At 48.0% G+C, this 24825-nt stretch overlaps 1 protein-coding gene across 1 annotated transcript in view; it reads right to left on the reverse strand.

Annotated features, from left to right (window-relative positions):
- Positions 1-7136: 7136 nt before the first annotated feature.
- LOC307221149 (leucine-rich repeat and fibronectin type III domain-containing protein 1-like protein) overlaps positions 7137-24825 on the reverse strand; it is a 71993-nt gene continuing 54304 nt past the window's right edge. The window contains exons 3-6 of the mRNA XM_079985459.1: positions 20730-21340; positions 17791-17912; positions 9288-9449; positions 7137-7462 (exon numbers count right to left, since the gene is read on the reverse strand). Coding sequence (XP_079841585.1) covers positions 17845-17912; positions 20730-21340 — 679 coding nt within the window. The 3' untranslated portion in view covers positions 7137-7462; positions 9288-9449; positions 17791-17844. The remainder of the gene's footprint in view (positions 7463-9287; positions 9450-17790; positions 17913-20729; positions 21341-24825) is intronic.

A 24825-nucleotide genomic window follows, 5' to 3' on the forward strand; every position in this document is an offset into this window, starting at 1 on the left:
AATGCTTAATATCATAAGGAGAATAACTCTGCAGGATCAGGCCCATTCAGCCCAGCACCCTCTTCTCACTGTGGCCAATCAGATGCCCGTAATGGGAAGTTCAACATCAAGAAAACGAGGTCCCATCACCTCCTGGCAAATAGAAGGGGAAGAAATGGAGGCAGTGAGAGATTTTACTTTCTTGGGCTCCATGATCACTGCAGATGGTGACAGCAGTCACAAAATTAAAAGACGACTGCTCCTTGGGAGAAAAGCAATGACAAACCTAGAAAGCATCTTAAAAAGCAGAGACATCACCTTGCCAACAAAGGTCCATATAGTAAAAGCTATGGTTTTCCCAGTAGTGATGTATGGAAGTGAGAGCTGGACCATCAAGAAGGCTGATCGCCGAAGAATAGATGCTTTTGAATTCTGGTGCTGGAGGAGACTCTTGAGAGTCCCATGGACGGCAAGAAGATCAAACCTCTCCATTCTGAAGGAAATCAGCCCTGAGTGCTCACTGGAAGGACAGATCCTGAAGCTGAGGCTCCAAGACTTTGGCCACCTCATGAGAAGAGAAGACTCCCTGGAAAAGACCCTGATGTTGGGAAAGATGGAGGGCACAAGGAGAAGGGGACGACAGAGGACAAGATGGTGGGACAGTGTTCTGGAAGCGACCAGCATGAATTTGACCAAACTGAGGGAAGCAGTGGAAGACAGGAGTGCCTGGTGTGCTCTGGTCCAGGGGGTCACAAAGAGTCGGACACAACTAAACGACTAAACAACAACAACAATGGGATCCAAGCACAAGGACCCAGCTGTGGTTTCTAGAAAACGGTATTCAGAAGCACTGCTAACCAGTAGCCACCAGTAGCCCTCTCCTCCTCCTCCATGAATTCGTCCAATCCTCTTTTAAAGCCATCCTTCTTGGTGGCCATCACTGCTTCCTGTGGCAGGGAGTTCCAAAGTCTGCCTATGCACTGCGTGAAGAACTCTTTTCTTTGATTTGCCCTGAATCTGCTAACTCTGGGCTTCCTCAGATGTCTAGCATCATGAGAGAAACTTTTTCCCAAGCCCATTTTCTCGGCAACGTGCATCATTTTGTAAAGTTCCATCATGCCACCTGCTACTTGCCTTTTGATTCATTTTATTCCTTTACTGTCTTCTGCTCAGTGCAACCACAGAACCAGGGAGCTAGGCAGAGGGCCTTCTCAGTGGTGGCGCCGGCCCTGTGGAACACCCTCGAATCAAATGTCAAGGAAATAAACAACTACCTGACTTTTAGAAGACATCTGAAGGCAGCCATGTTTAGGGAAGTTTTTAATGTCTGATGGATCATTGTATTTTAATATTCTGCTGGAAGCCACCCAGTGTGGACCAGCCAGATGGGCAGGGTATAAATAAAAAAATATCATCATCATCATCACTGAATCATAGAGTTGGAAGGGACCCCGTGGGTCATCTAGCCCAACCCCCTGAAATGCAAGAATATTTTTGCTCGATGATAGATTGGGCAAGAGATGTTGGACACAACATAATGTTGGAAGAAAGGGGTTAAGTTTACGGCATGTACAGTGTTAAAGGAAAACGTTATGATAATGATGTATAAATGGTACTTAACCCCTGGAAAACTAGCAAAGGTCTACCACAAAAGTGATAATTTATGTTGGAAATGTAAAGAAAAAGAAGATACCTCTTACCATATGTGGTGGACGTGTCCCAAGGTGAAAGACTTCTGGGGAAAGATTTATAATGAATTGAAAACAATGTTGAAATATACATTTATTAAGAAACCAGAAGCCTTTCTACTTGGAATAACAGGTTTGGAATTGCCCAAGAAAGATGTTAGATTGTTTTTGTATGCCACAACTGCAGCTAGAATTTTGCTGGCCAAAAACTGGAAATTACAAGAAGTACCAACAGTGGAGGAATGGCAGATGAAGATGATGGACTTTTTGGAGCTAGCCGACCTGAGCGGAAGAGTCCGCGACCAGAAGGAGGAGGAGTACCAGGAGGAATGGAAGAAATTTAAAGATTATTTAGTTAAATAAGTTAAGAAAACTTAAATAGAATTACTCGTGAGTAACAGATTGGCCTAGGATTTAAATATGTGAAATTGTATAATACTATGGATAGAAGTCAAAATGAAAAGAAAGAAAGATGTTAATTGAACAAGTAAATCTTATATGAAAATAGTGTTGGAAAACTGCTACAATGAGATATATGGAAACTCAGAATGCGGGATTTCAAGAAATCACCTAACAATGATAACAAAAGTAGGATTATAACAGTTAGGATAAATGTTTTTTGTTTGTTTGTTTTTTGATATTGTAAATTTTTTTTTGTTTATTGTTATGTTTGTTATAAATTTGGAAAATTAATGGATTTTTGGGGGGGGAGGAAAGAATATTTTTGCCCAGCGTGGGACTCGAACCCACAACCTTGCAATTAAGAGTCTCATGCTCTACTGACTGAGCTCATAAGGTCCTGTGCACATTTTTTTATAATCCAACCCACGAAACCCACATTCCAAACCATCGTGTGTTTCTCCCAGCCTGGGCACTGAAACCAAGCTGAAACCTGGCAAGACAGAAGGGATTTTTTTACTATTTGTCAGAGCTCTCCATTACATTTATTATTTGTTTAAAGCTTGCTTTATAGAGGCTGGCTCTGATGCAACCGCTCCATTGCCGCGCTGCCTTTGGGGACTGGCTAGGAAACCAAATAAGTGATGGGCCACATTAACTCCTGACACCGGGGAGGGGGGAGAGGGGGAAATGGAGGCAGCGGAAAACCCAGAGACTTTTCCCTGCCTTTTCCACCACGCTGGAACCATCACGCCAGTCAGCCCAGCTAATTCATCCAGACTGCTTGCATTTCAAAGCCAGCCAAGTCGAAGGAGGGCTGCCACCTCTGGGAACCCCCCTCTCCCGCTCTCCACAGACCCCCTGGGGCTCTCCACCTGTCACGGCAAAGCTTTCTGTGGGGCTCCGGCCCCCATAGCTGCTCCGTTGCCTTAGAATCACAAAGTCAGAAGCGGAATGAGCGCAGGGGGAGGATGCAAGTTCAGTGCCCAAAGCAGGAATTATCTTTCAAAGCATCACGGGGTAGTAAGAGCCTAAGAGGGCCTGTGGACAACTTGGCGTGCTGTCCGTGCCAGGAAAACTCAGCCCCGGGTTCAAAATTCTGCGCAGAAGGAAAGAAAGCGAAGTCTCGGCGGAGGGGAGAGGAAGAGAAGCTGGATCCTGTATTTGCAGCAACCTAATTTATTTATTGCAAACATGCGCTGGATTATGGAGAAAGCTAGAGAGTTCCAGAAAGACATCTACTTCTGCTTCATTGACTATGCAAAAGCCTTTGACTGTGTCGACCATGGCAAACTATGGCAAGTTCTTAAAGAATTGGGAGTGCCTGATCACCTCATCTGTCTCCTGAGAAATCTCTATGTGGGACAAGAAGCTACAGTTAGAACTGGATATGGAACAACTGATTGGTTCAAAATTGGGAAAGGAGTACGACAAGGCTGTATATTGTCTCCCTGTTTATTTAACGTATATGCAGAATTCATCATGCGAAAGGCTGGGCTGGATGAATCCCTAGCCGGAATTAAGATTGCCGGAAGAAATATCAACAACCTCAGATATGCAGATGACACAGCCTTGATGGCAGAAAGTGAGGAGGAAATAAAGAACCTTTTAATGAGGGTGAAAGAGGAGAGAGCAAAATATGGTCCGCAGCTCAACATCAAAAAAACGAAGATCATGGCCACTGGTCCCATCACCTCCTGGCAAATAGAAGAGGAAGAAATGGAAGCAGTGAGAGATTTTGCTTTCCTGGGCTCCATGATCACTGCAGATGGTGACAGCAGTCACGAAATTAAAAGACGCCTGCTCCTTGGGAAAAAGGCGATGGCAAACCTAGACAGCATCTTAAAAAGCAGAGACATCACCTTGCCAACATAGGTCCGTATAGTGAAAGCCATGGTTTTCCCAGTAGTGATGTATGGAAGTGAGAGCTGGACCATAAAGAAGGCTGATCGCCGAAGAATGGATGCTTTTGAATTATGGTGCTGGAGGAAACTCTTGAGAGTCCCATGGGCTGCAAGAAGATCAAACCTCTCCATTCTGAAGGAAATCAGCCCTGAGTGCTCACTGGAAGGACAGATCCTGAAGCTGAGGCTCCAAGACTTTGGCCATCTCATGAGAAGAGAAGACTCCCTGGAAAAGACCCTGATGTTGGGAAAGATGGAGGGCCCAAGGAGAAGGGGGCGACAGAGGACGAGATGGTTGGACAGTGTTCTTGAAGCTACCAGCATGAGTTTGACCAAACTGCGGGAGGCAGTGGAAGACAGGAGGGCCTGGCGTGCTCTGGTCCAGGGGGTCACAAAGAGTCGGACACGACTAAACGACTAAACAACAACAATCCTTCCTTGTTTTGGGAATGCTATACTGTTGTCATCAGAAGAGTCCTTCAGGATCACAGACCCCCCCAAGTGTCCCGATTTCCCAGGGACAGTCCCCAGAATTACAGAAGCCGTCCCGGTTTCTGTGCTATTATTTTGGCCCCAGACTGTCTCTCTTGCCCTTTCAGAGGGGCATCCCTATGTTTTGTCCGAGATATGTCTGAGAGGCCGCAAATAGGGTGTCTCTTATTTTCACCCGAGGAATGTTGGAGAGGATGGGCTCATTCCAAGGGCCCACCTGTCCAGCATCCTCTTTGCAGAGCAGCCAACCAGAAGCCTGTGGGAAACCAGCAAGCAGAATTCGAACGCAAGACTCCACGCCTGCAGCTTCCAGCAACTGGCATTCGGTTGGTAGAGCATGAGACTCTCGATCTCAGGGTCCTGGGTTTGAGTCTCAGGTTGGGGAAAAGATTGCTACGTTGCAGGATGATTCTCGTGGCCCCTTTCCAAATCTACAAATCTGTGATTCTGTAGAGCTGAGAAGCACTGCTGCCTTCTAGGCAAAACATAGCTACTGTGGCTAGTGGCCATCGATGGCTCTCTCCTCCATGAATTTTTCCATTCTTCTGTTAAAGTCACCTGAGGAATGTGGAGAAAAGCATTGTAGGGGAGTGACTAAGGGGTTAAGAGACACTTTATGAGGTTGACAGTGGTACCTTGGTTCTCAAACACCTTGGTTCCCAAACGCCGAAAAACCAGAAGTAAGTGTTCCGGTTTTTCCGAACTTTTCCAGAAACCGAACATCTGATGCAGCTGCTGGCTATTGTTTCCGGGGCACCTGCACCAATCAGAAGCCGTGCCTTGGCTTTTGAACTTTCAAATGGACTTCCAGAACAGAAGTTATCTAGTTATCTCTAGTTATCTCCCACATGGAATACTGCAATGCGCTTTATGTGGGGCTACCTTTGAAGGTGACTCGGAAACTGCAGTTAATCCAGAACGCGGCAGCTAGACTGGGGACTGGGAGCGGCCGCCAAGACCACATAACACGGTCCTGAAAGACCTACACTGGCTCCCAGTACGTTTCCAAGCACAATTCAAAGTGTTGGCACTGACCTCTAAAGCCCTAAACGGCCTCGGTCCTGTATACCTGAAGAAGCGTCTCTACCCCCATCATCCAGCCCATACACTGAGGTCCAGTGCTGAGGGCCTTCTGGCGGTTCCCTCACTGCAAGAAGTGAGGTTACAGGGAACCAGGCAGAGGGCCTTCTCGGTGGTGGTGCCTGCCCTGTGGAACGCCTTCCCAGCAGATGTCAAGGCAATAAACAACTATTTTACTTTTAAAAGACAACAGAAGGTGGTCCTGTTTAGGGAAGTTTTTAATGTCTGATGCTGTATTGTTTTTAATATTCGGTTGGAAGCCGCCCATAGTGGCTGGGGAGACCCAGCTAGATGGGTGGGGTATAAATAAATTATTATTATTATTATTATTATTATTATTATTATTATTATTATTATCACTTTTGATTTTGCTATCTATTTTGCATTTTTGTTTTAGACGCTTTTTTTGTTCATTCATTTTTGTGACTATGTGGAACCCGGTTCAGCTACTGATGGATTGAATCTGCGACTGTGGAAATGGATAAAAAAGCCCCCCATCGAAACAACGACTATCATCAGCAAAGGTAAGAAAAATAACTATTTTTAATTTTTATCATCTACAATACTACCTTATTTATTTTATAGTACAGTACATTGATTATTGCTTTCGTTTTATGGATCGACGGTCTCGTTAGATAATAAAATTCATGTTAAATTGCTGTTTTGGGGGTTGTTTTTAAAAGTCTGGTACGGATTAATCTGTTTTGCGTTACTTTCTAGGGGAAAGCACGCCTTTGTTTTGGAACGGACTTGCAGAACGGATTAAGTTTGAGAACCAAGGTTCCACTGTACATATGTATACAGCGGGCTTTGTCACATGGCCAAACGGGGGTGTGGCCTACTGCAATGAACCCGCCCCCATTTTGGTCACATGCACAGGGCTGCAGTGTTTGGGAAACTTAGGAGGGAGAGAGAGAGGATGCCATTTTTGTGGACAGTGCAAACTTTTTGCTGATTTGGTTATCATTTTATTGCCAGGCTTGAGCCGACGGAGTTTGGGGGGTCATTATTAAGAAACGGCTTGGTTCATGTTATCCTTTACTCGTTCTGGAAAGAAGCATAGCTGTCAACTTACAGATTTGAAAATAAGGGAGCAGCAGCCTCGAAAATAAGGGACCAGCAGCCAAAATAAGGGATTTTCAGAGCACAGCTAGGTTCAACTTCTGAGCCCCTCCGAGCCAAAGGCAGAAAGCCCAGCCAGCAGCCAAACGAAGCCTCAAGCGGTGGTTCCCACAGCACAGCAACCCGGCAAAGGGGATGCAGCAAGGAAAACCAACCGTCACCTCTCCGCTGGGAGAGTCCCCAGGCAACACAGCCGATTTGATTGGCACAAGGCATGCAAGCTCCACCCCCCAGTCGTTCTGAGACTCCTTATTGGGTGAGCAACGCAGCCAAGCAACACAGTTGGAGCCTCCCTCCTCCCTGGCCAGCAGGGAGGGAGGGAGGGAGAGGAGCTGCTTCCTTTGAAACCCGGGAAATTTAAGGGACATCATCAATCCAGGATAGCAGCAAGACACGGCGCTGGGATAAGGGAGTTCCCCGCCAAATAAGGGACAGTTGACAGCTATGGAAAGAAGCCACACAGACACAGACAGACACCCCTTTTTAGGGAGCTTCCCGATGCCACCCTGTCCATCGCTGGTTTCCAACTCTGTTTATTAGAAAATTGCGGAACACGGTTTAGAAAAACAGGAGCGAGCTTTGTAGAAAAGAAAAGTGGGGGTCCACGAGTGAGAATCCAGTAGAAACAGCACATGGGTGAGACCTCGGCAGGCGCAGTGCCCAACTCTCCCACCCCACGGGAGGCGTGAAGGAGGGTCCGGGGCAGGGGCTGCTGGCCCCACCCCTCAAATTGTGACGGGCAGCACCATTGTGATGGGAGAGAGAGCGGAGGAGTGATGTGCAGTCCGGAAATTCAACCTGGGGAGGGAGACAAAATAGGAAAAGGCCTTTAGATCCCGCGATGCTCTGAAATAATAATAATAATAATAATAATAATAATAATAATAATAATAATAATAATTTATTATTTATACCCCGCCCATCTGGCTGGGTTTCCCTTTCCCCAGCCACTAAAATACAATGACTTATTAAACATTAAAAGCTTCCCTAAACCGGGCTGCCTTCAGATATCTTCTAAAACTTTGGTAGTTATTTTTCTCTTTGACACCTGGTGGGAGGGTGTTCCACAGGGAGGGTGTCCTATAGAGGAGGTGCAATGAAGCTGAATGCTGAAATATTCAGGACAGGTAGCACAACGGAATTCTTCACGGAGCACGAACTATGGAACTCACTGCCACATGAGGCAGTGACAGCCACTGACCTGAATAGCTTTAGAAGAGAATTAGACATGTTCATAGAGGAGGCAGCTATGCTTCTGAACACGAGTTGCTGGAAACCGAAGAGGAGAGTGTGGGATGTGAAACACAAGAGCAGTCAAGTACAACCTTCCTAGAGGGAACATATTTACACATGGGGAGGAATGTTTGTCCAGCCAGTTTGTCCTCTGCATGTGACTAGACACGGGCGTGGCCTCTCTTTTTGACTATATGCATCGAAGAAGCAACATCTGCTTAGCCAAAGATGCTCTCTTGGCCTCCAGCCACGAGAGGACAAAGGGACTGTCTCCTTAGGAGATAGTTTCCAGGTGTATGTCTGCCTTCTGGGATCTGATTGTGAACAGAATGTGAGTGAGTAAACTCTCTTTATACTTTTATAGAAGACTGTGTTGTGTCTTATCTTCTATGAGGGAATAAGGGGAAAATAGCAGAACAGTTATTATAGAGGCTTTAGCGAGCCTGAGCAAACGCATCCGCTGTGAGTTTAAAAGGGGGGATGGTACTCTGCTAAATTGTGAACTTGTTAACACAAGTTGGAAAGGCTATAATCAAACAATATATCCTCTCCTGCATTCCTGAACATTCCCACAGGTTTTAGGTTTTCGTTGCTCTGAATCTAGATCCCAGAAGGCAGGCTTTGCTTAGAAAAGTAACATACACCTGGAAACTATCTCATAAGGAGACAATCCCTCTGTCCTCTCTTGGCTGGAGAGCATCTTTGGCTCAGCAGATGTTGCTTCTTCGATGCATGTAGTCAAAAAGAGAGAGATGGCTGCCCTGCCCTGTGCTTTTGTCGTTACCTGCACAGGTGAGGCCACGCCCACCTCTAGTCCCATGCCGAGGAAGTCTGTTCCAGGCAGAAGGAAACAGGAGGTTTACCTGCTGGCTGGACAAACATTCCTCCCCATGTGTAAACATGTTCACTCTAGGAAGGTTGTACTTGACTGCTCTTGTGTTTCACATCCCACAAAACCATAGAATGAAACCATTAAAAAGATAAAAAAAACAAGTTTCTTCGTAAGGGAGCCGTTCCACTCCCTTTTTTTGTTTCGGTCACCCTTTTCTGAACCTTTGCCAACTCCACAATATCCTTTTTGAGATGAGGCGACCAGAACATTGCCCTCCATATTATTTTGGGCTACCACCAGCCCCAGCTGGCACTTGCCCTGAGGCATTGTGGGAAAAGAAACATGCCACGTAGCACAAGATGGCCGACAGAATGGTCAAAGCGGCCCCCGTGCTTTCTACCCACAATGCCATGGGGTGATGGAACTCTTGGGGCACTGCGTTCGGGGCAAGCTTCGCACTCGGCACCAAAATTGCCCTTCTGTGTGGCACGGCTGCAGAATCGCAGACCACCCAGGCGAACCGATGCGTCGCATTTCGAAAACGGGACCCGAACTCACCTCCCAGCCTCTTTGCGTGGCCCCCCCTGGCAGCCCCAGCTCAACCCCCGATCCAGTCCACGAAGGCAGGACTTTGCTCCTGCTGCTGATTCGCTGCCTGGCGAGAGGCCGGGAGGTTGGAGGGACGCGCAATAGGGGTGAGCTGCAAGTCCCAGCTCCGATCTGAGGAAAGAAAAGGAGAGAGCGCTTGTTTTAAATCTGAGAGTGGGGTGGTTTAAGTCCCCCTGGGAGACCGTTCCTCAAAAGCCATGTGCCCAGAATTGGCTGAATAATAATAATAATAAAAATAAAATTTATTATTTATACCACACCCATCTGGCTGGGATTCCCCAGCCACTCTGGGCGGCTTCCAACCAAATATTAAAATACAGTAATACATCAAACATTAAAAGCTTCCCTAAATAGGGCTGCCTTCAGATGTCTTCTAAAAGTTTGGTAGTTGTTGTTCTCTTTGACATCTGGTGGGAGGGGGTTCCACAGGGCGGGTGCCACTACTGAGAAGGCCCTCTGCCTGGTTCCCTGTAACTTGGCTTCTCGCAGGGAGGGAACCGCCCGAAGACCCTCAGCACTGGACCTCAGTGTCCGGGTAGAACGATGGGGGTGGAGACGCTCCTTCAGGTATTCTGGGCCTTTGAGGCCGTTTAGGGCTTTCAAGGTCAGCAATGACACTTTGAATTGTGCTCGGAAACGAATTGGGAGCCAATGTAGGTCTTTCGAAATTGGTGTTATGGGGTCTCGGCGGCCGCTCCCAGTCCCCAATCTAGCTGCCGCATTCTGGATTAGTTGTAGTTTTCAGGTCACCCTCAAAGGTAGCCCCACGTAGAGCGCATTGGAGTAGTCAAAGCGGGAGATAACCAGAGCATGCACCACTGGTGAAACATGTCTGCGGGCAGGGAGGGTCTCATCCTGCGTACCAGATGGAGCTGGTGGACAGCTGCCCTGGACACAGATTTGACCTGCGCCTCCATGGACAGCTGCGAGTCCAAAATGACTCCCAGGCTGCGCACCTGGTCCTTCAGGGGCACAGTTACCCCATTCAGGACCAGGGAGTCCTCTACACCTGGCCACGCCCTGTCCCCCCAAAACAGTACTTCTGTCTTGTCAGGATTCAACCTCAATCTGTTACTCCTCAATTAGGGAAAGGCACTTGGCACATGCCCAAAGTTGTCTTAGAAATGTAGAGTCGGGCGGGACCCCCCAAAATCATCTAGACCAACCCCCTGCCATGCAGGAACTGCGGCTGAAGATTTCCTGACAACTCGTAGAATTCTACCATTCTGCGATGTGTTTGATTTGCTTCAGCAAAATCTTTGAAAAACCAATGAATATATTTTTTAAAAAATTGTTTCCCCCCAACTGCAGTTTACACCCCACAGTGCTAGGGTTCCCACCCTTAACAAAACTAGAATTCCCAGGATTCTTGGGAGAAAAAACGATATGCTTTAAAAGCATGGTCATCCCATGCCAGGCTCAATTCGATTTAGCTTTTAATGCGTTCTTCTCTCACGAGGCTCTCTTCTGTTATTTGGGTTATATGGGTTATATGGGTTATATGTCCAGAGGAGGGCAACCAAAATGGTCCAAGGCCTGGAAACGATGCCTTATGAGGAACGGCTAAGGGAGCTGGGCGTGTTTAGCCTGGAGAAGAGGAGGTTAAGGGGTGATATGATAGCCATGTTCAAATATATAAAAGGATGTCACATAGAGGAGGGAGAAAGGTTGTTTTCTGCTGCTCCAGAGAAGCGGACACGGAGCAATGGATCCAAACTACAAGAAAGAAGATTCCACCTAAACATTAGGAAGAACTTCCTGACAGTAAGAGCTGTTTGACAGTGGAATTTGCTGCCAAGGAGTGTGGTGGAGTCTCCTTCTTTGGGGGTCTTTAAGCAGAGGCTTGACAACCATATGTCCGGAGTGCTCTGATGGTGTTTCCTGCTTGGCAGGGGGTTGGACTCGATGGCCCTTGTGGTCTCTTCCAACTCTATGATTCCATGATTCTAATAAAAAATACTTTTTCCCTTTTTCTTTTAAAGGCCCAAAGGCAGGAACGGGAAAAGAGGTTCCTGGAGGCAGGCTTGAAACTAGCCCTGGTCTTCCATCCCTCTGCGAATACAGATGGCTGAAGCCTTTTCCATGCCTGCTATATTCAATTACCCTGCAATAACCCGTCCGCTATTGATTTAGAAGCCAAGAGCGGGGTTGGTCTGGGCACTAAAACTCATATATATATGAGCAGCGAGCGCAATTCTCCACGTACTCATCTTTCTGTGGACAAAATGATGTCACCAACCCACAATGGGGGGGGGGTGTCAGCAGCGGCATCAGCCTGCATGGGGAAAAGAAACTCTGAAGCTTGCATAAGTACAATGGATGGGTGGCGCCTAACAGATTGAGGTTGAATCCTGACAAGACAGAAGTACTGTTTTTGGGGGACAGGGGGCGGGCGGGCGGGCGTGGGGGACTCCCTGGTCCTGAATGGGGTAACTGTGCCCCCTGAAGGACCAGGTGCGCAGCCTGGGAGTCATTTTGGACTCACAGCTGTCCATGGAGGTGCAGGTTAATTCTGTGTCCCAGATTTGCAGAAGCCGTCCTGGTTTCTGATTGGATCCTGGAATACCCCGCTTTCCATTAGGTAAAGGTACCCCTGCCCGTACGGGCCAGTCTTGACAGACTCTGGGGTTGTGCGCCCATCTCACTTAAGAGGCCAGGGGCCAGCGCTGTCCGGAGACACTTCCGGGTCACGTGGCCAGCGTGACATCGCTGCTCTGGCGAGCCAGAGCCGCACACGGAAACGCCGTTTACCTTCCCGCTGGTAAGCGGTCCCTATTTATCTACTTGCACCCGGAGGTGCTTTCGAACTGCTAGGTTGGCAGGCGCTGGGACCGAGCAGCGGGAGCGCACCCCGCCGCAGGGATTCGAACCGCCAACTTTTCGATCGGCAAGTCCTAGGCGCTGAGGCTTTAACCCACAGCGCCACCTGCGTCCCTTATCGCTTTCCATTAGGATGTCCCTATTTTCGTCGGAGAAATGTTGGAGGGTATCGTACTGGAATCCTGTGCTAGAATGTGCCACACAAACCTGCAACATCTGCCTGCCAGAGGAACATCAATATCTACAGATATCTTAAAATAAACGGTAAAGGTAAAGGACCCCTGGACGGTTAAGTCCAGTTGAAGGCGACTATGGGGTAGCAGAGCTCATCTCACTTTCAGGCCAAGGGAGCCGGCATTTGTCCACAGACAGCTTTCCGGGTCATGTGGCCAGCAGGACTAAACCGCTTCTGGTGTAACAGGAAACCATGACGGAAACCAGAGCGCATGGAAACACTGTTTACCATGGGTAGGCAAACTAAGGCCCCGTGGCCAGATCCGGCCAAATCGCCTTCTCAAACCGTCCACGGACGGTCCGGGAATCAGCGTGTTTTTACATGAGTAGAATGTGTCCTTTTATTTAAAATGCATCTCTGGGTTATTTGTGGGGCACAGAAATTTGTTCTTTTTTTTCCCTTCCAAAATATAGTCCGGCCTCCAACAAAGTCCGAGGGACAGTAGACCGGCCCCCTGCTGAAAAATTTGCTGACCCCTGGTCTCTTTCGTGGGTAGGCAAACTAAGGCCCGGGCATAGGAATTTCTTCATGTTCCCCCCTCCCAAAAAAATATAGTCCAGCCCCCCACATGGTCTGAGGGTTGGTGGACCAGCCCCCTGCTAAAAGAGTTTCCTGACCCTTGGTTTAAATTAAGATGAAGCATGCTACCGTGAGCTCCTGGAACAGTGGCATATCAATGTAAAGATCTGGTTAATATTTCAGAGATTAAAAGAAAAACAAGATTTGTATCTTCACTGGGCTTCATTTTTGCCAATGCCAGATAGGGTTGCCAACTTTTGAATTGGCCTCTGCACCTCTGCCTTTCATGATAGTTTGAATGTGGCTGTCTCTCTGCTTTAAAACACCAACTTGATCTCAAGGAATTTAACCAGTGATTGGGAGTAAGTTCATTTTTTAAAAAATGCCGCCAGCTGAAAACATTTATGATTCGAGAAACCTACCCAGATATTTAGAGAGTTGATGTGAGTTTTAATCTGTTTTATTGTTATTTTAACTTTTCAAAAGTCTTAGGTCATTCTTGTTAATCTTTCTTTTTGATAAATTTATTGTCTTACGTTCTCTGTAAACCGCAGTATCATAGGCACCTAAGCAAAGCCTGTTGAATCAGGCCAGCGGCCCATCTAGTAACAGAATCACAGATTCGAAGAGTTCTTAGGGACCCCCAAAGGCCATCCAGACCAACCCCTGGCAATGCAGGAATCTCAACTAGATTGTACCAAACCCGCCAAGTGTCCCTATTTTCCAGGGACAGTCCCAGATTTACAGAAGCCATCCTGGTTTCTGATTTGATCCTGGAATACCCCGCTTTCCATTAGGATGTCCCTATTTTGGTCAGAGAAATGTTGGAGGGTATGGTACTGGAATCCTACACTAGACTAGAATGTGCCACACAAACCTGCAACATCTGGCTACCAGAGGAACATCAATATCTACAGATATCTTAAAAGGTAAAACCAAAGGACCCCGGAGAGTGAAGTCCAGTCAAACATGACTATGGGGTTGCGGCGCTCATCTCGCTTTCAGGCCGAGGGAGCCGGCGTTTGTACACAGACAGCTTTCTAAATCATGTGGCCAGCAGGACTAAACCACTTCTGGTGCAACGGGACACCGTGACGGAAACCAGAGCGCATGGAAACGCTGTTTACCTTCCCGCTGGAGCAGTACCTATTTATCTGCTTGCACTGGTGTGCTTTCAAACTGCTAGGTTGGCAGGAGCTGGGACAGAGCAACGGGAGCTCACCCCGCCGCGGGGATTCGAACCGCCAACCTTCTGATCAGCAAGCCCAAGAGGCTCAGTGGTTTAAACCACAGCGCCACCCATGTCCCTCTATCTCAAAATATCCGAAGGACTGTCACATGGAAAACAGACCCAAACTAATGGATTCAAATGATGAAAAAGGAGATTTTGACTATGCTATAGGAACGGCTTTCTGCACCCTTGGAAAGCGGCAGACTCTCCTTCACTGGAGATTTTTAAACAAGAGGTTTCGTGTCTGACTGCCAAGGATTATTTAGGTCCGATTCCTGCATCACAGGGGGGCTGGTCTAGATGACCCTCGGGGTCCCCCCCAACTCGGCAGTTCTAGGATTCCAAAATGCATTATCAGCAGCAGCAGCAGCAGCTGCGCATTGCACAATCCTTTAGTCTGCATGCACAGACATGCCCCACTCTGAAATTCAACTTTGGAAGGCTCCAGGGGACTTGACATTGTTAAGAGAAGCGCTGAGATACTGCAAATGGAAACGGCGACAGGATTTGGGTTGCGGGTGCTGTTGTTCCAAAGAACTTTATTGGATTTCCCCCAGCCATGGGTAAATCCAGATTAAATTGGTGGAGAGGGAAAGAAGCAGCGTTGTCTATTATTATTGTTTTATTGCATTTCTGTCCCAACTTTTCCTCCGAGTACCTCAAGGTGGTTTAACGTGGTTCTCCCTTTCCTCATTTTATCCCCACAACACCCCTGCGAGGTAGCCTGGACTGAGAGGCATCAGCTGGACCAAGGTGATCAATTTCATGGCTGAGGGGGGTGGGATTCGCACCCTGGCCTCCCATGTCCTAGTCCAGGGGTCAGCAAACTTTTTCAGCAGGGGGCCGGTCCACTGTCCCTCAGACCTTGTGGGGGGCCGGACTATATATTTTGGGGGGGAATAATGAATGAATTCCTGTGCCCCACAAATAAGCCAGAGATGCATTTTAAATAAAAGGACACATTCTACTCATGTAAAAATACGTTGATTCCTGGACCGTCCCTGGGCCAGATTTAGAAGGCGGTTGGGCCACATCCGGCCCAATAGTTTACCTACCCATGTCCTAGTTCAGGGGTGGCAAAGTTTACCGGCCATGGGCTGGATCACTGCCATGGCGATCGTCCATGGGCCGGACCAGCATAGCGTAACGCCGGAAAATGCATCTGCGCATGTTGATGGTGCCGCAAATCGCGTCTGCGCATGTTGATGGTGCCACAAATCGCTTCTGCGCATGCCCAGACGGGGGAAATTGCACCTGCACAGAAGCGATTTTTGGCGTCTGGATATGCGCAGACAGGATTTTCGGCGCCGCTCGGCGAGTCCCCACACCACGCTGTGCCGGTTTAGCACAGTGCGCAGGGGCCTTGCCAAGCGGGCGACTCAATTTGGGGGTCGCTCGGGGGCCAGTAAAATGGTCTTTGTGGGCCGCATCTGGTCCATGGGCCGCACGTTGCTGACCCCTGTCCTAGTCCAACGATCTGACCACTAAAACACACAGGCGGGTTTTTTGCTGCCCAGAATAGCAAAACCCTTGCACACTTGGGGAACATCCATCCCATTAAAAATATAAAAAACTCATCTGTAGAGAATTTACCCCCCTCCCCAGGACAAATGCAACTCACCCCAACAAATGGAGTTGTAGAAAACAACTCTACGATTCTGTAATTCTATGGCATCACTAAAAATAGACAGATTTACTGGAAAAACCATGGGACTGTTCCTAATAAATGCATTTGGAAGATGGACGGAATAAGGCTTGGAGGGACAGCTTCAATTGCTAAATTTATGGGGCTCAGGCACAGCTGTCAACTTACAGATTTGAAAATAAGGGACCTGCAGCCTCGAAAATAAGGGATCAGCAGCCAAAATAAGGGATTTTCCAAGGGGCACAGGTATGTTCAACTTCTGAGCCCCTCCGAGCCAAAGGCAGAAAGCCCAGCCAGCAGCCAAACGAAGCCTCAAGCGGTGGTTCCCACAGCGCAGCAACCCGGCAAAGGGGATGCAGCAAGGAAAATCACCGTCCCCTCTCCGCTGGGAAGCGCTGAGCAAAGGCGAGTCCCCAGGCAACACGGCCGATTTGATTGGCACAAGGCATGCAAGCTCCACCCCCCAGTCGTTCTGAGACTCCTTATTGGATGAGCAACGCAGCCAAGCAACACAGTTGGAGCCTCCCTCCTCCCTGGCCGGCAGAGAGGGAGGGAGGGAGAGGAGCTGCTTCCTTTGAAACCCAGGAAATTTAAGGGACATCATCAATAAGGGACAGCAGCAGGACACGGCGCTGGGATAAGGGACTGTCCCGCCAAATAAGGGACGGTTGACAGCTATGGGCTCAGGCTACTGCGAAAATGGATGGACATAGGAAGCAGAAATAGGATTTGGGCCCGTGGAAGAAAAAGACCACCCCAGCCATAGGGAACATCATTAGAACATAGAGGAAGAGTCTACACTATGGGATTAGATGAATGGCCCATCTAGTCAAGCCTCCTGTTCTCACAGTGGCCAAATACCCCTAAGAACCGAGGGATCCAGATAGACTGCGTCGAGACCTGGAGGTTCCATACGAAACTAAGAAGAGTCTGGTTGCAAGCGCAGGCCAAAGGCCCAGCTAGTCCAGCCTCCTGTTCCCACAGTGGCCAACCAAATGCCCCAATGGGAAAGCCACAGGATTCGAACACAAGACCCTCTTCCCTTTCTGTGGCTTCTGGCAACAGGGATGCAGAAGCATCGCTGCTTCTGACCATGGAAGCAGAGAACAGCTGTCCTGGCAAGCAGGGTGGATAAAACCAATTTTTTTTAAAAAAATTGTATTTTTAAAAAAAACTAATCAGATTTTTAAAAAAATTTAAACAGATAAACAGATTTTTTTATTTTAATCCATTTTTTTTAAACAGTGTTTTTTTTAAGAAAAACGGATTTTTAAAATAAAAGGCTTTTGGAGGAAAAAATCTTTCTAAAGATCGTTTTCTATTTAAGTTCCATTGTAGTCCAAAGGTTATTCATCAGGAAATCAGGATTTGTTTTAAGTTTTCCTTGTGTGCTTAAAACTCAGTCTAAGGTGTGTGTTTTTAAAACCACCTCAGTTAACAAACATGGATACATACACTATAATGTTACTGCTTTAGTTAAATGTTTAAATTGCTAATAAGGAAATGGTTGTTTTTCTCCTTCCAATAAAGTACAGCACTAAAGTTGTCTAAATAGAAACAGTTAACTTATTAAATCTTGCCATAATTTCCTAATTATCTGGTCTACGTATTTCTAATCGTATAACCGAATCAGTAATTTTTGATAGAACCGTAAAAACTACTCTGAAAATTTATCGTTCCTTCATCTGATTGTAAATATTAAGATTATACCAGCAAGAATGAGTCTGAAAAAAAGAGAGATTTAAATCAAGCCTTACTGACTAATGATTTAAAACGTGATTTAAAATGTGATTTAAATTGATTTGATTTAAATCAAATCCACCCTGCTTAGCCTTTGATAGTAGCCTCTCTTCCTCCATGGATTTGTTTGATCCTCTTTTTAAGCTGCCCAGGTTGGTGCCTTTGCTGTCTCCTGTTGCAAGGAGTTCCGCAGTTCAACTACGCAATTTTCCTCTGCAGTGGCGGATGGGATGTGGGGGGAGAGAGAGAGAGAACTTCCCACCTCAGGCTCCGGTCTGGCCATGCCTTGTTCCCACTGGGGGCCCCCAAACAGAGCTCAGATCTTGACGTCGGTCCATTCGCCGCCATTCTTCCTCTCGCCAGCAGGTGGAATCAGCTGGGGATCTGCATGGAACAGAGAGACAACGGGGGGGGGGGGCGTGTTAGAGGAGAGGCCTTGGGTGCCCCCCCCCTTTGAAGGGTGCACCCACTCCTCCGATGGGTGCCAGGCAGGTCTGCATGCTGGACTTGCAGCTTCTCGCCCTTCGCACGGTAAAAGAAACAGCACCTGATGAACTTCTGCCTGCCTTACAGCTGTTAAAGATTCAAGAGAGCTCTTCAAGCCAGGAAGCCACACAAACATCAAGTTTCTGGTCCATAAGCCCCGGGGATCTCTTCCCCCTCGTCTATCCTTCTCACTTCTTCCATCCCCGGCCAAAGAATCACATCCCATTTTCTCTCTGCCCCCACCCCAATTCTACACTTTGCAACAATTTCAATCAGCTGCAATCAGCTCCAATTTTCATTAAGCTGCCTTGGCTGGGACGGGACGATATGGGTTTGGGGGGGGGGCAACTCCCATCTCTTGCGGGGGCGCAATTAGTGCCAGCGCCGTCCGTTAAGAGTTTGGGTGTAATCTTCGACACCTCCCTTTCCATGGAGGAGCAGATTGCAGCTATAACAAAGGCGGCATTTTTCCATCTCCGCCAAGCTAAGCAGTTGGCTCCCTACCTCTCTCGCCCTGACCTAGCCACTGTGATCCACGCGATGGTCACCTCCAGACTGGATTATTGTAACTCGCTCTACGTGGGGCTGCCCTTGAGACTGACCCAGAAACTCCAGCGGGTGCAGAATGCCGGGGCGAAACTCCTTATGGGGTCTTCGCTGCGAGATCACATTCATCCAGTGCTATACCAGCTGCACTGGCTCCCGGTGGAGTACAGGGTCAGGTTTAAGGTGCTGGTTTTGACCTTTAAAGCCCTATACGGCCCAGGACCCTCATACCTACGGGACCGCCTCTCCTAGTATGCCCCACGGAGGACCTTACGGTCTTCAAACAAAAACATCTTGGAGATCCCAGGCCACAGAGAGGTTAGGCTGGCCTCAACCAGAGCCAGGGCTTTTTCGGCTGTGGCTCCAACCTGGTGGAACGCTCTGTCCCAAGAGACCAGGGCCCTGCGGGACTTGACATCTTTCCGCAGGGCCTGCAAGACAGAGCTGTTCCACCAGGCCTTTGGTCAGGGCGCAGCCTGACTCTCTCCTTTGGCAATCTTCGCAGAGCTCTGACCCAGTGATTGCCATCAGTTGATTTGAGTTAATTTTATAATGAATGATTTTGGTATGTTGTACTATTTTATTGTTGTTAGCCGCCCTGAGCCCAGCTTCGGCTGGGGAGGGTGGGATATAGATAAAAAAATATTATTATTATTATTATTATTACTTTTGGTGTGGCTTTCCCTCTCCACAAGCAGAACCGCATTGCTTCTAGAAATTCAGTTCTGTGAAATGCTCAGAGCAGCAGCAGGTATTTAAAATCACAACGAAAAAGCAAAAACGTTCAGATTTTGAACCTGATTTTCCTCCAAATGCAAATGTACAAATGCAAATGTTTGAGAGGCTTAGCCTTGCAGTCCTCTCGTGAATAGTTTGGGCAGGATTCACATATAAAAACTTGCACGCGGTCGGGTGCTCAAATTCTGGATGCCGTTGCATGTCAGTCATTTAAAAATAATATGAAACCCAATATCACTGCAGGTCGAATGCAGCCATCAAAAACTGAGTGAATGACTTTCCCACAGCAGTGGCTGGAAGGTCTGAAGAACATGGAAAGGAGGAGAAGGAAAGTGTAAAAGGAAAGGGAGTGGCCATATTCCATATCTCCAATTGCAGCCAGCCGTTCAAAACCACTTGCCTTGGGACCAGGGGAAGAGAGCCATTCAGAGAGGGCCAAATTTGGGGCAGAGCCTGCTGGTTGCCAACCCCCTGAACCAAGAAAGAATCGTGTGAGAGACAGTGTGACTCCTCTCCGGTCACAAGAGAGTGCCAGTCAGCAAGCACAAGTTCAAAGATGGAGTTAACTCGTTATTAGCAAAATATTTATATCCACAGACTTGGTTGAGTGTCAAGCCTAATGAGCAGAGCGGCTCATTCCTCCATGAAAATCAGTTGCCGATACTGAAAATCCCTGCCTCCTCACAGACGTCTATGTCCCCTCCTCTTCAGGGCTTCCGCCAAGCAAGCGGAGACTGCGCCTGCATGCAACCAACCTCTCCTCCGACCTTTTCATGCCTCTCCTGGTTCTGGGAGACAAGAGGGGAGGGGAGCTTCAAAAATGTACAAAAACGAAAAGAAAGAGTGTTCACTGGAAGGACAGATCCTGAAGCTGAGGCTCCAAGACTATGGCCACCTCATGAGAAGAGAAGATTCCCTGGAAAAGACCCTGATGCTGGGAAAGATGGAGGACACAAGGAGAAGGGGAAGACAGAGGACGAGATGGTGGGACAGTGTTCTCGAAGCTCCCAGCATGAGTTTGACCAAACTGCGGGAGGCAGTGGAAGACAGGAGTGCCTGGCGTGCTCTGGTCCAGGGGGTCACAAAGAGTGGGACACAACTAAACAACAAGCCTGCCTTCAGGAATCACACTGGGCTGTGCCTGATTGTGTGTAAACTTTATTTTTATTGCTTATGAATAAGAGTGTAATGTCTTTATTATTTTAAGAGGGATTTGAGGGAACTTGCCAGGAACATACAATTCACTCTGAGACAGGCTGAATTGTGTAATAGTGAGAGGCTCACACGAGCCTGCGACCAGCTATCTGCTGTTCGTGTAAAAAGGGGAATGTAAACTCTGCTAAGTAAAGGTATTTGCTAGCGCAAGTTAGGAAGGATATTAATAAACAACATATCCTCTCCTGCCACCCTGAACATTCCCGACTCGCTTACCTTGCTCTTCTGCTCTGGACACCTCTCCCCCAGGCCCAGAGGGGTTGCTATGGAGGTCCACATTAGTCCGTGACCACCTCCTTCTCCGGGGAGACGGCGCCTCCTCGGCCCCCGTCTCCGAGGGGTGGATCCTGGGGCCTTTCTCGCAGTCCTTGCCCAAGGCCACCACGCTGCAGTCCCTCCGCACCCGGGCGGCCCCCGAGCCGTCCACGACCCCCCACCCCTCGGGTCTGGAGGCCGAGCAGGGCAGGCCGGCTCCGTGGGGCTGGTTCCCGTTGGTCTGCGAGTAGACGTTGCTGACTTTGGCTTTCTTGTGCTCCTCCTGCCCGCTGTAGACTTTGTACCTGATCATGAGGATGATGATGAAGACCAGGACGGAGGCCACGATGATGCCCCCGATGATGATGATCATGGTGCCCCCCAGGAATTGGGTGTGCAGCGAGTGGCACTGGGGGGCGTCTTGCGGGGTACTGAACTGCACACAGCCCAGGCTGCGGGTGGCCGTCAGAGACGTCACCCCGTCGTTGTAGACCGCCAGAACGCACAGGTTGTAGTCCCGTCCGGAGGCCAGGTCCTTCACCAGGAAGGCTTTGCTGGACGAGGGGATCATTCTGAGATGGGGGGAGAGAGAGAGAGAAAGAAAGAGAGAGCTAACAGGGCTCATCCAAACGTACCATATTTTTCGCTCCATAAGACGCACCTAGTTTTTAGAGAAGGAAAACAAGAAAAAAAATATTCTGAATGAAACAGTGGATGTATGATTTTTGTGGTTCATGTTATGGCCACAGATCACATATGATCTGACGGTGAGTTTGGGGTAGCCCAATCCATGAGGATCCATGTGGATCCGTGCTTTATAACCACGTTTTTGCACCATTGCGGCCCCACAAAACAGTAGGTTCATGATTTTTTTGGTGCAGGCTGTAGCCATGGACATGCTATGTGATCTGATGGTGAATTTGGGGTGACCCAATGCAAAAATCCTGAGGATCCATGTGCTTTTACCTCCCCATTCCCAGGCAGCCTCCTTTATCGCTAGAGTCCCTTATCTCCCTCCCGATCGCTTGCTGATCAGCTGATCAGTGGCTTTGTTTCAACACCCCCTTCCCTCTTTCTAAAACAAAAAAGCACGATCTGCTTTTTGCCCCTGGGCAATTCAGCTCCAGGGACCACGCATTCGCTCCATAAGACGCACAGACATTTCCCCTTACTTTTTAGGAAGAAAAAAGTTTGTCTTACGGAATGAAAAATACGGTACCTTTTGCCCCATGCTGTCTAGGCACAGGTCCGCACTTTCCTGGTTTGTCTCTGAGTGTTGGTTTTTATTATTATTACAGTCATACCTCATGTTACGTTTTGTTCATGTTACGTTCTTTCAAGTTACGTCCCGTGGCGACCCGGAAGTTCCAGAAAGGGTTACTTCCGGGTTTCACCACTCTCGCATGCGCACAAGCGCCAAATCACACCGCGCACCTGCGCAGATACGGCGCTTCAGCTTACACTCTTTTCATGTTGCGAACGGGCCTCCGGAATGGATCCTATTCACAAGCAGAGGTACCACTGTATTATTATTATTATTATTTAAATTTTTATTTTCAAAAATACACAAACAAACAGACATTTGACAATCTCATATACTTAAATACAAATGAGGAAAAAAGAAAATAATACACTCCTGTGAATTCCCTCTCCCACAGCTCGTCGTCTCTTAAACTTAGAGTTCTTAGTGTACATTGCATCTTATATATCTTAACCTTAATGTTCTTAATATAGTTACATTTTTCTTATTTTCCTATACAAGCTTAATCCATACATACCAACATGTTGTCCTTAGACCAGTGTTTAGTCATGTCCCCTTCATAGCATTTCCATTCTGCCCTCAGAATGGATTAGTCTGGTACCTTATGGCTGCTGTTAGTCTCGCCATATCAATAAATTCAGATAATTTACAAATCCAGTCCTCTTTTGTGGGTATGGTGTTTCCGTTCCAATTATTTGCATGTACAAGTCTAGCTGCAGCTGTTGCATACAAAAATAACCTTTCTTATCTTGTAACAATTATTATTATTATTATTACACCATCACTTTGCCCAGGAAAACCTGCTCTTTAACGCTGAATTGGAGCAAAAGATAGATTGCCAAGAGAGTTCAAGAGTGGCTGACTGGAAAACTCAGGAACCAAGAGGACAAAAACTTTACAAAAGAATGGGAAATATTGATAACTTATCTAAGAGACCACTGCAAGCAGATGGAAACATTGGCAGGATTTTGATTTCACTTGCAGTGTAACAATTACCATGGATAATATAGATTGATATAAAAGTTAAGAGTTTGGAAAAAGATGTGGTTTTAAATGTTTAAAATGGGACTCCAGGGGTGGGGTGGGGGAAAGTCCTGAGATCAGAGAAATCTCAGGATATTGTTATATATTTGGAGGGCCAAGTCTGGCCGTGCCTGCCCTAAGAGGAAGGCACGCTTGGCAAACGCTCACCGGGATCAACTCCCGCCGGGAAACCAATGTCCCCACTGTGGAAGGATGTGTGGGTCCAGAATTGGCCTCCACAGTCACTTACAGACACACGGTTAAAACCGTGTTTATGGAAGACAATCTTGCTCAACAGCAGAAGAAGACGACGCTCCTTCTCTTAGCTACAGAACTCTCAAGTGCTACAGCCTTTCTTCCTTGCAGAGCCTCTCCATAACCCTGGATCAATTTAGTCACCCTTTCATGAACCTGTACCAGGGGGTGAGACAAGCTAGAGCCATCAACATCTCTCTAAGTTTTAATGTTTTAAAGTTGTATTTTAATCTTGTTTTTCAAGTTGTATTTCAATCAATTTGTTTTTGTATCGGTTGTTAGCTGCCCTGAGCCCCATCTTGGCTGGGGAGGGCAGGGTATAAATAAAACTCATCATCATCATCATCATTATTATTTTATTATTATTATTATTATTAGCCTCATGCAACTTGTGGCAGGTAAACGTAAAGGGACCACTGACCATTAGGTCCAGTCATGGCCGACTCTGGAGTTGCGGCGTTCATCTCGCTTTATTGGCCAAGGGAGCTGGTGTACAGCTTCCGGGTTGTGTGGCCAGATTGACTAAGCCGCTTCTGGCGAGCCAGAGCAGCGCACGGAAACGCCATTTACCTACTTGCATTTATCTACTTGCACTTTGACATGCTTTTGAACTGCTAGGTTGGCAGGAGCATGGACCGAGCAATGGGAGCTCACCCCGTCACGGGGATTCGAACCGCCGACCTTCTCATCGGCAAGCCCTAGGCTCTGTGGTTTAACCCACAGTGCCACCCGCGTCCCATCTTGTGGCAGAGAGATCCACAAATCCATTGTACCCTGCTCAAAGGGAGAGTTCCCTTTTCACTCTCCTGCCTGGATGCCCGCATTGGTGTCTCACTTCACAAGAGAGGAGAGGAATGACTTCTCCCTGGACATTTTCCAACTCCACAATGCCCTTTTCTGAGGCCGGGCGGCCGGGTCTCCCCCATTCCTGACCTGCCTCCCTCCCCACTGCCTCGCATCAACACAGCCTCCGGAGTTCTGCGTTCCCACGCCTGCAACCGGGATTTGGAGAGGCGCTCAGGCAACATGGCTGCGTTCCGCATCGTAAGTAGGTCACTTAACATTAGCCGTTTCTTTCCGGCCAGGCAGGCAGACAGGCTAGTTCTGGGCCATCTGCCAGGGCGCGGGGAGACGGGGGGAAGGGGAGGCATGGCTACCCAGGGGACAGGTTCTGACAGCCTCTCTGCTTCCTTGCAAATAAGAAGAGCAACTCAGCAGCTTCGAGGGGGGATGCGTGCAGGAAGAAGGAAAAACAGAAGAGGAGGACGGTGCAGGGAGGCGAGGTGGAATATTCCACGAAAGTCTGGGCAAAGGCGGGATGGGTGGGAGAGCGCACCTGCCTTGCATCTAGAACGTCCCGGGTCCATTCCCCGTTGGCAGCCTCTAGCTCCTGGTCTGAAGCAATTTATCCTAGGCAATTCTCTCTCAGTTCCTGCAGTCGCTACTGGAACAACAGAGTGGCATGCTGTAAGGTCGCGTCCCCTGTTCCTCTCAACTGTTAACGGAGAAATCTGAGGG

The sequence above is a fragment of the Podarcis cretensis genome (genome assembly GCF_951804945.1).
Source record: "Podarcis cretensis genome assembly, chromosome: 8".
Taxonomy (NCBI): domain Eukaryota; kingdom Metazoa; phylum Chordata; class Lepidosauria; order Squamata; family Lacertidae; genus Podarcis; species Podarcis cretensis.